The sequence below is a fragment of the Homalodisca vitripennis genome, chromosome 7, assembly GCF_021130785.1.
Source record: "Homalodisca vitripennis isolate AUS2020 chromosome 7, UT_GWSS_2.1, whole genome shotgun sequence".
Taxonomy (NCBI): Eukaryota; Metazoa; Arthropoda; class Insecta; order Hemiptera; family Cicadellidae; genus Homalodisca; species Homalodisca vitripennis.
Genome location: NC_060213.1, coordinates 139,348,512 through 139,365,580, shown reverse-complemented (window position 1 = coordinate 139,365,580; position 17,069 = coordinate 139,348,512). Strand labels below are relative to the sequence as shown.

The window sequence follows — 17,069 nt, the reverse complement described above, 5'->3', positions numbered from 1 at the left end:
TTTTTTTAATGTTTTAGCTAAACAAAGCAAATTTAAATGATAAGGTTATCATGATTGTAAAATAACTGAGTTGAATAATCAATACTCACCCAAATAGCAGTATCACAAACTCTTTGGGGAATTGTGTGTTTTATTTACATTTAAAAAATTTGTTTTAACTGTCTATTTAATTCCATTTTTATTACGGACTCAACAGGACCTTCTAAAAATCATCACGTTATCTGTCCAAAAGCGTGATAACTCTTGGTAGAAATATTTCTCTAGGTACAAGAAAGAATGTTTATTAATTCTGGGGTGAAAAGATAAAAATAAAATTTCTAGTTTTTATGGGTATGGGCAACAAGAAAACCCAGTTGTAGAATAACCATTTTCTTAAAGAATAAACAAACTGAGTACAGTCATATGACATTTTATCGTACAAGTCATTTATCATATTGAATTTTATGTTGTAGCAATCAGTACAGTAAGCTTAGAACTCAAAGTCTAGACTACTTAGAGCTCTTCCACATTTGCTTCCAAGAAAAATATGTACTGCAAGTTACAATGAAATGGTTACAGTGCACACGTAACATGAAGTTTCCACAGCATTAACCCTTTCAGGTCATAAACTTTTTTACCCTTGTTATTAGCCAGGCTATAACATATTTTAGCGTGTATACATTTCTAGTTACAAACAGCACTATATGTTTAATTTGTTTAAAAAAATATTACTTTTTGTTTAGGACTGTCCAAATATGTATGAAAAACAATTTTTAGAGCAAACTGCTGGCTCTAGGCCTATCTGGCGACGAAAGTATGATTCATCGGGTATTTTTTTATTCATTATGAAACAAGAAAAGTACTAGTAACACACAATGAAGTTTATCTTGGTCGCTGATAAGGAAAACTCATCCAAAAATAGTGGCATCAGGATAATACTAAAGTACTCAGACAGTTGCTAAGATGGGTTTACATTGTAAATAGCATTATTTACGCTGTGTAACTTATTTCTGTTTAGTTTGATTTACATGAAGAAAAACTAGTTCGTGTACTGAACTAGAGTAGGCCTACCTGGGAAACATTTGGTTTAGTTCACGAGTAAAATTTTATCCATCCATTATTGAAAAACGAGGTATTTAGGATTTTGGGTACTTTCTGATTAAATTGTCGGAGGCCACCGATGATAAACAGGATTTTGCAACTTTGGGTGGGCAGTTACATAATAAATACTAAAGGTTAGGTTAGGTTGATTAGTAAACCTTAATCGCCTAACCACATCAGCCGCAGCGTGCTTTGAATAGGTGGCCTCCGTTTAATCAGAAAGTACTGAATTTTGTACAAAATGTACATAAATATATACTATTCCTAACAGAGAATTATATTGAGTCATACTGTTTGTAGTTGTATATAGACATATTCACTGTTAGAATACACGTGGCTTTATGCTCCAACATTTTTTTATCATTAGCCAAGAGTGGTTTGAAACTATTTTTTTTTCTCTTAAATTTCAAAGGTATTTTGGGATTAAACCGACCACACCCAGACATGAATCGTTATTTGACATTTTGCTTCTACTGATTACTAGATTAGCGTAGAACAATATTTCGTCAATATAAAACAGGAATTGTCTTATCGCAAACCCCTCCCCACCCTCAGACAGAGGTCAAAGTCGAGCGGTCTAGTAGATAACGTGATTGCAGAGTCTTGCCGCCCGTTCAGCTGGTGCGTCGCTTTGTTGTACTTCCATGTTTTACCTCTACATTTCTCCAAACACAAAAATTCAACAAAAACAAACATTACCAAACTAAAACTAAACTCTTGTAATGAAAAAACACTCCAAACTTTTTATTCTTGATCACACTCCGCCACCCAAAATGCGAGTGCCACCAAAGGTGCTGCTGAAGCCCGCGTTGATGTCGACGAAAGAAAAACATCCCTCGAGATAGTACCTATCAGTAAAATATCAAATTCTAGAGGGGCTGATCAGAAATATAAATATTGAATTGTAATGGAAAGGCAATTATGTACCGTGCAAATCATGTGATGCAGTGCCCTGCCCTAATCGGGATTATCGAGAAAGATAACAGCTACAACAATACCGATCACAATACCTGGAAATGCTTGTAATTTGAAAATATATAGATATTCAAAAATAAAAATTATTAATTGATTATTTTTTAACAATTTTAAAAGAACATACTAAAGATTTGTTTGGTTACATGGGAGAAGACTATAGCAGCTACAACCCTCCCACGTTACAATTTTGATTGGCTACTTTGGATGTTAAACACTGATATAAAAAACAGCTGGCAATTATTATTTATGAACATCTATACGTAAATGTTTTTATGTTCGATAGCTTAGATATTTCTAACTGATAAGTTGATTTGATTGACGTGGTGGTCGCTTATTATGCTGTAGCTAATTAAGGTAATTATAGGTAATTTGAAATACCTATAACGTAATTCGTTTCGACGTTGTAGTTCTGATAGTTTAGATAATCATGAATATCAATGATTTGATTGTGGAAGTACCTAGCCATTTATTATGTTATACTGCAGCCGTACAGATAACTTAAAATAACTATTAAATTGATAGTTGGATCAGGATGAGTTGATAATCAATGGGAATAATATAGCAATATTATAAAAAACTGGATTGCTTATTGCAATCTATCTCCATGGAACACTTGGATAATAGTTATCAGCCAGAAAACAGATAGGCTAAGCTAACCCTGCCACACTCAAAGTGACAGCAAACATAACTCACAAAAAAAAAAACAAAAAAATTCACTTTTTTACAATAAAACATTGCTCTGGCCAACAACTCTTAAAACCACAATAAATAATGTAAATATTAGGCCTATAGATTGCAACTCTGGCAGCTAATGTCACTCCTGCCAAAATTAACCTGTACACATTTAACAAGATCATAAAAATGTTTTTTCTACTAACGCCAAAAATCTACACAATATTCATTTGATCCAAGGAAACTTACCTAATTTTAAAGAAGTTTTACACTTGAGGTTTCAGAGACAGTTTCACACCTATGGTATTTGAAGGATAACCCTAGTATACTAAAGCCTAATTTACTATAGATTACTATTGATTTAAATCACTATGAATAGTCTTTGATAATTAGATTTTAGTGAGGCTTCGGTTTATGCCCATCAACATAAAAATTGCGGGTAGCTTTCGGTAAATGTACTTCAATGCCATCCAATTCTTTAGTTAAAATAATTTGGCAACCCAGTCTTGAATTATCTTTTAAAAATGGAGCTAAATCTAATAAGTCCTCCTCTAGTTCATCTGGAGATGGTAACTTTGACAGATAATCTCCTTGAACATAACAATGACAGGTTGTGCAAGCTAGGGAAGCTTCACAGGCTCCTTCCATTTCAATTTCATGCCTATGAGCCAAGTACAAAAGGTTATCACCAACTTTTCCACGTACACACTTTTTGTTTCCATCTTTGTCCACATAAGTTACATTAACAACATCTTCTTCATTTTTAGGATCTTGCCATTCATATTCACCATGAAAAATTAAAGAAGAAGTATGAAAGTGCTGTTTTGGAATTGTTAATTGCTTAAGTGATGAATAAACTTGGTTACACCTACCACAATTGTATTTCATAAAAGAAGTCAACAAGTTCATAGCTGTTCTTCTTACAAATGACATATTAATGGCATTGGTTATAAAATTAAATCTTCAAGTCTCTCATGATAATATGAATCACACACTATAAATTTCAGGAAACACCTAACCTACATAACACAAGACACAGATTCACGATTGGCGAAGTTTCGACTCCAGAGAAAACACAACAGAGTATTAGCATTCAACTAGCCATGTGATTGTACATTTAAATACTCTCAGCTCAGCTGTTGCTTTCAAGTTTCGGTCTTAAGAACAACCAACAGGGTATCAATTACACTTGATACATCTAGTCATGATCACACAATTCTTTAGAGGAATAGTACAATGGAATGTAATTCCACTGATAGCACAATATGTTTGAAAAGCTCTCAAAGGCTTTGTACTAAAGTATTTTTTTTAACACAATATAAAAGCATCGCCAGCATTTTGTACATATTTTGTCAAACATTATGGATTTGGAATATTTTTGTATTTATTTTCTGACAGTATTTCCAGTAATATTAATCTGTATTGTGTATATTTTATTGTATTCTGTAACTAATTGAACGGGGAATAGAATTATTTAAGTCTTTCAATTTAAATAGTTTTGAAGGGGATGCGTCAATATAATCAAATGGATTAACGTTATAAAATTGTCTATCTGTTTTTCATCTTGCATTTGAACAAATTAAACCCAACAGTTAACACTATTGTTATTTAATTTAAATACTTGTCTTTAGATCTTATATTTGTTGGATGGTTATAACCAAATACTAATTATTATTCGAAATAAATTTGTGTTGGTCATCATGGATGTATGATTCATGCTACGGATTACATGTCATCTACGGATTCGATTATCTGCAAAATGTGCATGAAGAAGGTGGTACCGAAGAGGGTATTGCAGGCGAGTATTTTTGGTAGCATTGGTTTTACCGTACCTGGTGAGGAAACTAATATCACAATGAAGTTTTTGAAAGGCATTAAAAAAATACTTTCTGCAAACATTCTCAAAGCGTGCTGTCCGTCTTGGACTGGGGTATACTTTAAAAACGTAAATGGACTTCGGTCTAAACTGTATAATCTTCGTCTCAATTAGTATCGTCACATTAGTTGAATCTAGTCTTCTAAACGATATGGGTGACAGAGAATTGGGTTTTACTACCACAATGTCTTCCGTTGTGACCGCACTCTACCTATGCCATTAACATTTCTGGTGGAGGTATTCTCATGGTTTTTGTGTCCAACAATTGTAGTTGATGCTGTAAGTGCAGATTATGAAATGTTTACTTCTGTCCTTGCAACTCGTCAGTTCTCATCCCATGGCATTTTTGCATTGTCTACGTTCCACCTCCCCGTATAAACAGTTTTATTACTGGTCTAGCAACATCAAAGTTCGAATATATATTCCGCGTTTTACCGTCTTATCCATCACTATTCTCATCACCAAGTTGAAGGGATAGGGGATCCTTAGATCACTGTTGAGCTGGTTTGAAACGTACTTAGCGGAGCAAAGACTTGCCGTCAAGTTTGCATCTCGAAATTCTCTATCATTTGTAGCAACCTCAGGCATCTCTCAAGGTTCCATAATGGATCCATTCTTCTTCAGTCTGTTTATCAACGATCTTCTCAGTTATATACTGGCCCATACTCTTCTTCTCGCTGACGACATCAAATTGTTCTCAGAAGTTTCATCCACTCCAGGCTGAGTTTGCCTACACCAGTCTCTTGAAGTCAGAGCATTCCCGATCGGTACTTTTCTGATCTCAGATAACGTGCAAGACCGACAAACATGATCTGACGTAGGGAAAGTACCGATAGGAAATGCCCCTGACCACCTACATAAAACATAACATAAACACATCCCTCAAGATAGTACCTAAATTCAAGCTCATATCACGTGGGGCTCAGTTCATGATATCTCAAAAATAAACTGACCTATAGGCTTGAAGTTTATGATGAAACTTCATTTCTATATAGGACACACTAAGTTCCTTGATGTTGCACGTCACTCCGTGGGGTTTGACTTAGCATTAGTGACTATCTCTACATTAGTGTTACCGGTAACCAATCATGGACCATCAGGCAACTCTCTCAGTAGACTAACACAACATCTCTTTTGTGTGTTGTGGGGAGGGGAGGGTGTAAAAATTCTTTTCTGTGTGATTGTTTGGCTGTTTATCTGTCCACAAGATATCTCAAGAATGTGAAGCCTGCTATGCCACATGGTGTTAACTAAATTTTACAACTTGACAGACTAACCCAGTGTTGAATAATTTAATTAAAATGTTTAAACTTAACAGTCAATTTACACCTTGCTGATATAAAAAGCTATTTAGAGGATAGCCCTGCTCATTTCATATGCCAGATGTTATAGGACCGGATGAAAAACCTTGTATTCTAGAATTATTCGATTCTGAGTTGTTCAATGGTATTAAAGAAACATGCTGAACAAATTATGTAACATATTATAAAATAGCTTATTTGAAAAATTATCAAAGTTGAAGCTTAAAAAAAATATGCTGAGGAAAACGAGTTCATAATTTTCTCTTACACATTCTGTAATAAGCCATAACACAACAAGCAAAAGTATATATTAATATAAAAACAAAATACTTGTGTTTACATCTGATGTAGGTACTTGCAAGAAAGACTGAAATGAAATACCATTAAATTTCATTGCAAAATAATCCCTTTCCATATTGGCAGTTTTTTTTTTTTTTTTTTAACTAAAAATACACAGTATTGTAATTGGCTTTGGATTACATATTTCATGTTCTTTCATCTGATAGTCTCAAGGTGGGAGTTACTGTTTAAGGGGAGCATGTACCTTTTTTGGGTCCCATGTTATTTAAATGGGAGTACACTGCAACATGTCGGCACCATTATCTCCTAAACTATTAGACATATTGACTTTAAACTTTAGGGTTTTGTTCTACATTAACAGCTTTATATTTTTCATGCCTTTTTTTTTAAATATCTCAATAAACAAAAAAATTATCGTGGTAGCAATTTAAACAAAAATTTTTTTTTTTAATTATGTAAATACAATATTTTTTAAAATTATAAAAACATAATATATATTGATAAAAAAGCATGAATCTACTCACCAACTAGTCTGCAATAAGTGTGTAAAAATTTGAAGTCTGTAAGTCTAATAATTGTTTCACAACGTGTTCCGAAATGTCACAAAACGGTACTTTCGGTAAAACAGCTTTAAAGTTTTAGTTACACTTCAAAAACACATAATCACTTTAAAATCCACCTGGACAGTAATCACCTTCTTCATTTTTACTCTTTTTTCCTATCCTTCTTTTTTATCCTCTTCTTTTTATTTTCTTCTTGGACTTCTTTGTCAGCTTTTTTAATCCTATTGGAATCGATTTGTTGAAGGCCTTCAACCATAAAGCGTACTGGTTGGATGCATAATCGTTCCAAAACATTCACTTTGACCATTGCTCCTTCATTAAAACTAAGAACTGCATCACAAACCCCTAATTTTAATGTCTGAATGCCAACAAATGTGGTCTTGGGTAGCCTATTCCAAATTACGCTATTGATGCTTTCATTAGGGTTCTGTGTTTTACCGTGCAGACACCTCTTTAGTAGGGCTGGGGCTGATAAATCCTTATAGATTGGTTTTATTTCTTCCATAATAGATTCAGGCAATGAGTTTGTATGTTTGAAATCATCTAGCTTATTATTTGCCTGAGCTTGTCTGTATTTGCACCAAGACTCAATCCCAGGCGGGCATAGTTCGTGCTGAGGTTTTGCGTCAGTCGATAATTTTCTGATAGAACGTAGCCCATATTGCTCTCTTCATTTTTTCAACATCTTCCAAATTATTCCTTATTGCCATCCCATAAAAACGTTGTAAGTGATCTATCTCTACATCAGTCAACCTACCTTGTTCCTCCAAGTCCTTTGCCATCCTTCAATCTGATTCCTTTTTTATCCCTCTTCAATCGCCGCAGTCTTGTTCCTAGTCGCTTCTGAATATGGCCTACACATTCAAGTTTTTTCTAACAAAACATCGTCACCATAGGGATTGTTTGCCACAACATGAGTAAACCCCTTAGAGTCCCCATCTCCAAGGTATTTTGTGTATCGCACATTGAGTTTAGCCTCAGAGCGGCGACAAAGAGTCAGAGCTCCCGCCACCTCCATTCCACCACTTGTACCTGAAAAATTTTGCCAAACAAGTACCAGAATTTTTGTGCTGTTTCAATAGGGTTTTGTCATGGCTTAGAGGTTTTCTGACACATTTATTACAATATTTGCTGAAACACTCAAAGTCCATAACCTTTCCTGTATCGAAGGATGTTGCTGTCATTACGCCGTTCACAGAGGTGAAGCCTCGCTTCTCTGCCAGATACCGTCAAAAGCGGCTGCTATATCACGACAATCATCATTTAGGCTAACGAACTTCATCAGCTGCCTGTCTAAGTGAACATTCACTTACCTCTGTTACAGCAGTAAAGCAGTTTTTAATTATATTTTTCAATTCGGTCGGCTGTTTGGTGGAGCGATATTCATCACAGCAGAAAATACCCTAAACCAGAATTTAGGCCTTTGCCGATTGAACGTAGAGCATAAACATATCTTAGATTCAACTCACACATATTTCTAACACATTTGGAGCTTATTACTGAGTTCAGTATGTTTACATACATTGCAACAAATATTTACACGATGTACTATTCCACACTTGAAGTCTTCATCTAGGCTTATGTCAATGCAAGTCGGAAACTACTACAATATTTACATGCAGTGAAAGATTTTATTAGGCCAGAAATCTGTTGTAAATCTATTATAATATTTACATTGTTTATGTCATAATCACTAAATTTAGGCAACTTTGAATCATTAATCTTCTTAGAACTAGATGATTGTTTTAGGCCTAGGCCTATTAGATTCACTTGTACCTGGAGAAGCACTTAGTCCTAGTTCACTTGAATTTTTACGAAATTGGTTACCTCTGTAAGACCTGTTTATTGAACCTTTTCACTCTAGGCATGGCTAATACACAATAATATCACTTATTTATATAATAAATACACACTAAGAGTCCAAAGTTTTGATCACTGGCACCACACAAAATAGAATTACACTGACAAACACTGTTAGTAAACATAAACAATAACAATAATATCAATAGTGTAGGTTAGGTAAGTTACAGATGACTTACATCCTTCAAATGCATCTAAAGCAAGCAGTGCTACCAACCTAAAGGGGAAAAACTTAATAATCATACAATTGGAGCAAGTAATATGTATATAATACATTCTGACACTAACAATCCATAGCGCGCCATGTTGTCAGCTGAAAAAAGCGTGCATACATTTCTTAAAACACATTTTTTGAAAAGGGCATAAAACATAGTAATTTTTTATGATATGTTTCAAAAAATCGATATTTTTGGTGCCAAAAAGGTACATGCTCCCCTTAAGAAAATGCCCTAAAATATTCTAGGGTTTTATTTTATTTTTACAAGGTAGAAGTACGCCACACCATGTGTTGCGTAACGGGCTTTGCTGTGGTTCAATGCAAAATTTCAAGTCTACAGCTCATTTTATTATCAACAGATAGAATGACAGACAACCTACGGCAAAGAAACTTGTACATCCCCGCCAAATAAAAGAGAAATTGTGTCAGTTCACTGAGTGATAGACTTGAAAAACAAAGCCAAATTCCAAAGTCGGACATGTAACATCATAGAACTCATTCTTATCTATGTAGAAATGATATGTTATGCACAACTTCCAGTCTACAGATAAAATATTTCTGGAGGTATCTTGCCACATGATATATTCACATTTTTGTTAATTAAATTGTTTTGTATAACGGTTAATAATAAAAGTCTACACTATCACTATAGAATTGGATGTGTTTGGATAATTAGGCTATTTGTATCTGTATTAATATGTCACATGTTAAAATCATTTGTGAGTATACTGAGTTTGTTTACAAATTTGTTTATTCAGCAGTTTTCTCGTTGTCAATACAGTTACACACAAGATCAATGTACAAATATTCGATTTTGCTCAGCCAATCCCCATGGAGTGATTTCCACCATAATCAAATTCAGTTTTCCTTATGTAGAAATGAAAGTTCATGCACAATTTCAAGTCTATGGGTTAGTTATTTTCAAGATATCGTGGGGACATACAGACAGATATGAAATTTTTCTTCACTAGTGATACGCTTCACTAACACTCAACCTATTAACCCGTTGTAGCGCAGTGTAACTATATGAACATGATAACGATACTCAAAGTAATAGCGATGATATACACTCTCATAGTGGTATAACTAAGTGGGGGATGAGGTGTTCGAACCCCATCCTAACTCCCAACGTTTAAAAAAATGTATGTATAACACCACCAACTCATTTCGAATACAGCAGTTGAATGTAGGCCTATCTAGTTCATATAAATTTAAATTGATTCCATCCCCATTCCCCTCAGCCCCTTTGGTGTGCTCTTCATTCAGATTCACCGTCTCCTCAAAGTAATAGTTACGACACTGCACTCTCACCTTTTAGCCTTAACCATTAGAGGCTAATATAACTTTTGATTATTTACTGTAGTCTATGAATAAGGCTATGGCTCTCTTACTTAGAGCTGATGCAAATGAGTTTGGACTGTTTTGTTTTAAAAATATTTAGTAGAACAAAAAATTGGTAGACTTGTATATTCAACTTACAAAATTCGTATTTTGCTTGGTTTATGTTCAAATTAAACTTGCCGTATCATACAACACTTTCACAAAACATTAAAACTCTGTATTGTGTACAAAAAAATTTTAAACAGACAATTTTTTTGTTTTAGTAAAATAATAAAAGATCTACAATAGTGTTGTGGGTATTGAATCTGTTATAAGACTTCAAATTCCAAAATACAACAATGAAATAACGGGATGATAGTAGATCAAGATTGTTTTTTAAGTGAATAATTAACAACAAAAATGTAATGGTATTAGTGACGTAGGTTTTCTAAGTTTTTAAGCCCACTAATGCAGCACACTGACTTTTAATTTATGTTTTTTTATACCACAAAAATAGAGAATTTCTTGATTCATTATAATTATAAATCTATTTTGTAGTAAAACATGTTAAAGTTTGAAATTTGACCATTCGAATTGTCATTTTAAACTGTTTATATAGTTTATTTACAATGCTTTTTATGAAGTTTTGCAGTTAAAAAGCATTGCATCAATTAGAAAGATTTTTAAAACAGTATTTTACCTGATTTTAATGTTTACAAGTGCAAATTTCAATATGCAGTTTCCTTATTTATACCACACAAACAATATTAATGAGTTTTATCAGCAAATCTGACAATCATGTAATTACATTTCTTTTTTTCTCCCTGAGCATTAATACAGCTCGTGCCTGCAATGCGTCAAATTCTACTGATAGCATTCATTATCAGTTGCATGATTTAAAGTTTAAAAAAGTAACGTTGAATAGCAGAAATATCATGAAAACAATGATTTCTGAAATTATGAAAGCAGTGTCATAGGCCATGGGTTTCTCAGAACACTAACACTAACACAGTCCACAGCGCTCATTCAATTAGTTTGAAGATGTCAGCCTTTCTGTACAGTCTATTGCTTCTGTCTTCTTTAGCCTTAATCAAAGGTACACATTTGCATATTTCCAGTTTTTACTTAAAACATTTCCAGCGTTATATTAATTTCTTAATATCATTACTCTTAATTTAACTGTCTAATTCTAGATTCATATGTGAATGTTCAATATTAATATATTAATAATATTAACAGTATTGTACAAATTATACACTTCTTTATAGTTGGTATAATAATAATATGTTTTTAAACCAGTTTGTATATATACAAAATTTCTCAACACAACTTTTACTGTAAAAATTTCAGATTGGCAAACATTTTGATGTAAAGTATATTGTTTAATTTATCTGAATTATTGACCATTCATGTGTACATTATACATTTTTTAATTTTGAAATAGAACATATAAATATTTGAAACCAAAATTTTAAAATTAAATAATTGTATGTAATTTAGATTAATGTGTTAAACAACTGAGTATGGAATTAAAGAGAAACACATTATTAATACAGATTTCTGAGTTGGATTTCCATTGCATGTTGCTGCCAATAGTTTTCACTATGGTGATGTTAATTTAAACTTCAAAATTAAGATAATAATACAGGGTATCTACTAATACTAAAATAGTACAAATTTGTATTATATATTTACTGATAATGTCCGCAAAATAGAACTGTGTTAAAGATTGATTAATTTGTAAACATTACCATTAACTATTAGTACTATTACAGTGTTGAAATAAAAAGTTTTCTATAGTACCATACCTCAAATACCCAATTGATAGGCAGAATTATCAAATTCAGTTAGAAATTAGTATCCCAAATTCAAATGTTAAAATTTATTCTAGTGCTATACAGTCATCAATTGACATAGACTTTCTTGAATTTACTATTGATATTTTTTTTTAATTAACAAGCTCATAAATCAAATATGAAAAAGAGCATACTCGAAGTTGCATGCAGTTGAATTTTAAGTTGGGCTTATGTACTACAAAGACATTCTTTTGTCATGCTTAAATATTAATTAATATGACTTTTTCAAACATTATTAATACCACACCCGACATATGTATTGGCTTGACATTAACTTGAACAGCCTTAGCGATAAAATGAATAAAAATAACAACAAAACAAAAAGTCATGGAACGAATATGCACAAAAGAGAAATTCGGTACACAGGAGATGTACAATAAATTATCAAATTTAATTAATCAAGTTTTAAGATGTTTAAATCAAAATTGAAGTTATTCCTAATGGTCAAATATTTTATTCAGTAAAATAACACATACAAAATAAAGAATAAAATAAATAAATTATACAAGAAAATTACATTTTAGCCTTGTCTGATGTATGAGCATACTATTAAACATTTTTATTTTTGTTAAGGCTACTTGTTCTGACAAATACATAATTACAGAATAATTAAAAAAGCAGAATATTAAAAATGAATATTAATAAAATCTCAACTGCAAACAGAATTTCTAAATTTTTAAGTTGCCATAGTGCTATAAACAATCTTGAAGGCCATTTGGATTGTATTACTCAATCAAAAATAAACTCTGAACTCAACATTGTACAAAAATACAAAAACTACTGTAGAATTAGCTGTTGGGTATCAAAATATACTGTTGTGAACAGTAAAGGTGTAGATAATTAAGGTGTAATATTATTAAATGGTAGAACAGAGGGAGATAACTTCACAACAAACGTTTTTTAAGGAAATCAACTAACAAGCCAATTCAGTTTTGTATACCACCGTTTAGTTATTAGCACATTTAAAATGGTGATGGTTCATCACATTATTTTCATTTTTAAAATTTGGTCTTTCAGTATTTTGTCTATCCGAAACCATAAAAAAGTCTATTATGTCTAGATTTGTCCAAGGACATCATTCAGGCCTCAGTCTATGAATTTGGAGCCAATATCAATTAATCAATAAAAACATATAAATACCCATAATTAATCGAGAGATTCCTAGCGAGACAATAAAATACTTAGTGTGTGTGATGTTATACCGCTGTATTTCCATTTTCTTCTAAAAACCTCCCAAGTAGTTTGAAGCTTACATTAAAATGTTTGGTGTAGGAGCCGAAACCAATCTACACTGTATTAGCACAGACCCTGGTTTTTCTTGAACTCGATAGAGGAATGTTCCGTGAGAAAGAAGTCAATCGACAGCTGTACTAATTTTACTATATGTTGAAATGGAAAGATATCAAAAGAGTTAAAAATATGAAACGATAAATTTTTTCTAGATTTTCTATCTTGATACAATTAAATTCGATTGTCAGACACATAAGTTGACAGTTATATAATTGCCAGACAACTAAACAAAGACACTGGAATTTGCCACTTTAAGTGGGTCTGTACACGGTTAGCTGATGCTGGTTTAGTATATACATGTCTGGCAGTTGGTTTTAAGTGTGGCAAACTAAAATATTATGTGATATGGGGAAAAATGTTGTTTCATATTTTTTAACCCTTTTGATACCTTCCATTTTGATCACCACCGAAAGTAGTCCAGCTGACAATTGATTTCTTTCTTAAGAAAAATGTCTTTATCAATAAAAAAAAACAGGGTGTGTGCGTATACAATGCAAATTGGCTCTTGGTTCCGGGACGGTTTAGTCTTATTTTCTTCCCGATAATTTGTATAGTTAATGAATCTCTCTAGTTCACCTGTTATTATCCTATCCTATAATCTTTGATAGTGTTTTATTTTACTTACTAATTAAATACACTATTCAAACAGATAGTAAACAAGACTACACAGGTCATACACACTCAATCTATGTATTATTCATGCCATGTTATCATTCAGACCCTAAACTTAATTTTTAAATTCTTTTAACATTTTTTATACTTATTTACAAGTTCAGTATTGCAGATTGTATATTTGTGTGTAATTACTACTATATTTATTAGTAATTTCACTTTTAAAACTTAGTTTTTATTATTTCACAGTATTACTCTACACTGAAGATAAATTGAATGAAGTCAATGTTACACAGTTTTCTACAACAATACATTCACAGAGTCTTGCAATAATTTACATAATTATAGCTAGAAATAAAGTGTAACATCCTGGAAGTGGGTGTGACCAATTATCTGTCTTGAACTTTGAGGCCCTAGGTCAAGTCGGAATGACGTGATGTTCATTAATTACTTAGCTGTCGAAGATGCAATTAGAGAAATTTTCATTTAATTGTTTAAGCGCGTTCATTAATATTTTATTTCAATATACTTTTCAAGTGGTTTTTATTTTATATTACGAGTATGTTATATAAGTTATAATTTTAATTATGTTTTTTTATAAAAACTTATTAAGGTATTAAAGTTTTGTGCAAGGTGCTATATAATTATTAACTTATTGAACTTTCACTATTATAAAAAAGGATGTCTGGTAAAATAATCTTTAATGGAGGACACACATTTTTACACATACTTATTACTAACAATTATGGTATTCACCATTATGGTAGTAGGATTCACCATTCACTATTCATTATATATATCTAAAACTACACATATCCAATTATGTATTATTATTATATTTTTATGATTTTTATAGTATTATTACAATTTTTAAGATTATATACAATTTTTAAATGTAAAGATACAAGAACATAGCCAGGAAAAATGTTTGGGGGTGGGGTATCCAGAGAACTGATATTTTCTCATAGTGGACAGAGAGTAAGGCCTCATTTTGTTCCTTGACCCATTTCTTTGTTGAGAACGATCTTTCAGCAGTACATGTCAATAGTAATGAATTATTTAAATAATAATAATCGTTTACTAAAAAAGTAGTTGAAAATTTAGAGGGGGTCCAGACCCCTTGGACCTTCTCGCTGGCTACGTCCTTGTAAAGATGGTGTTGTAATACATGATTTCATTGTATTTGTTGCATTGAACGTGATGTCGCAGTTCATTCTATAATATCTTAATTCATCCTTGAGATAGTGGTACTTTTAGGACTAGTAGAAACCTTTGGTCACCACATTTATAATAATCATGACTTATAAACAAGTTACTTTTAATTAAGTAGGTGTTAAGTGGCTTCCAACCTCTTGGAGAACCAAGATGGCGGTCACTCGACTCTCACAGTGAAGGTGCCCCATAATTTCTGTGAAGTTTTAATAGGTAAACCAACAAATTCCTACTAAATTACACTCCAACACCAAACTGTAAGTCTTATAGAAACAACTCATTATATAAGAAACAACTTACGTGGAGAGAGTAAGTTGTAAATCTTCATTCAACATAAACTGTCACTTAAGGACCCATAAAGTCAAGACTAAAAATACATTATAAGCAAACTAAGGCAGAAATGACTTAAGAACATTCACTTTAACTAAAACTAAAGAATATGACTAAAGCCTTTGAATGATAATGCAAAGTCCTTACAAATCTGCTACATCAAGCTGCCAAAGACACGTAAGCTTCCAACACAGCAGTATCTACAACACCGCTGAGACCAGAGCAAGCGTGTCACTGACACCTCTGCTGACTGTGCTTAGTAAACTGAATTGACCACAGACAACATTGTCGAGCTAGCTGTATCACACTCTCTGCCTAGTTTATTAGTAGAATTCACTCTTATTTAATATTAACTGGATATTTGAACCTATTCTCATTACCATAACCAGCTAGCATTTGGTAGGAGGCAAGACCAGGTACCAGCCCTACCAGATGTCGATATGAACCCACAGAACAAATTTCTGAGAGTGACCATTGATGAAGAAATGTCGTAGACACAGCATGTCAACAAGTTGTATTTGAAATTAAATACCAGTGTTTATAACTTGAAGCGAATAAAAACAATCACTAACACCTATGGCAAAAACTAATTAGTTTGCAATACTTGAATCACATATTCAATACGGGATAGCTTCCTGGTAAGGAACAACTAAAGAGAACCTACAATGACTATTGCGTCTCCAGAAGGAACAAATAAGGGTTCTTAATTGCTTGGGCTCTAGGGACACATGTAAAGAAGCTTTCAAGGAACCTAAAAATCATGACAGTTATTGGCCTCTACATTTGGGAGGTTATACTGTATGTTGACAGGAAGAACCTACTTCGAGTTGCTGACCACCACGACTACTACATCCGACATCCTACAGACTACTTACTCCTAGCCCTCCATCTAACACTGTATGAAAGATAACCATCATATGCTGGCAAGAAGCTGAACAACATACTGCCACAAGAATTGAAAGCTCTTAAAGGAATGAAGCTGAAGGCATTGCTGAATGACTGGTAGATTCAAGACCCTTCTATGATAAATACGTGCACTGGGAAGACATTCAAGAGTAACATTTCTTTTATACAATTTGAATTGAATCCATTATAAATGGATGTTGTACATTTCTCTAAGAAATTTTGTAATAAAGAGTTTCTGATTATTAACAGTGGTATATTCTGTCCACAAAATATTGTCTTACATTTGACAGTATTTTGGAGTGAAAACAGTTTAAGTAATGAATTAATTAAACTATTTTTTCAAAATTGAAGATGGAGCTTATATTGGTTTTTCTTAATTTAATCACCACATTGAACAATCACAATAACAAGTATTGATAACGTTGTATTTTGTGAGTGCCTTATAATGCATAAACTAAAACATTTACTTTTGTAATGTATCTGAAGAAGATAGCCTTGCTATAGAAAGGCTTCACAAAATAAAAAAGTTACAAATATTGGTTATTGTGATTTTTCAATGTAATGATTTTTTTTCAATGTCAATCACATTTATTTTAATGCTTCAAAGGTTATTTTTCACTTCAGCTTTATTTTATGTCTAATGCAAATTCAGATATTTTTTTAAATGTCATCAGTAATGATAAAAACATGTAATGATAG

At 32.5% G+C, this 17,069-nt stretch overlaps 2 protein-coding genes across 2 annotated transcripts in view; one reads left to right on the top strand and one right to left on the bottom strand.

Annotated features, from left to right (window-relative positions):
- Positions 1-2,957: 2,957 nt before the first annotated feature.
- Positions 2,958-3,948, bottom strand: LOC124366416 (adrenodoxin-like protein 1, mitochondrial). Its single transcript, XM_046822957.1, has one exon. It carries the CDS (start codon positions 3,658-3,660, stop codon positions 3,124-3,126), a length of 537 nt encoding a protein of 178 aa, XP_046678913.1. The 5' UTR covers positions 3,661-3,948; the 3' UTR covers positions 2,958-3,123.
- A 7,204-nt stretch (positions 3,949-11,152) lies between these two features.
- LOC124366415 (low-density lipoprotein receptor-related protein 4-like) overlaps positions 11,153-17,069 on the top strand; it is a 37,873-nt gene continuing 31,956 nt past the window's right edge. Inside the window, exon 1 of the mRNA XM_046822956.1 lies at positions 11,153-11,260. Within this exon, the coding sequence (XP_046678912.1) occupies positions 11,206-11,260 (55 nt within the window). The 5' untranslated portion in view covers positions 11,153-11,205. The remainder of the gene's footprint in view (positions 11,261-17,069) is intronic.

Excerpts from the sequence above, each read along its gene's own strand:
- LOC124366416 (XM_046822957.1), bottom strand. The coding sequence starts at position 3,660 with ATGTCATTTGTAAGAAGAACAGCTATGAACTTGTTGACTTCTTTTATG.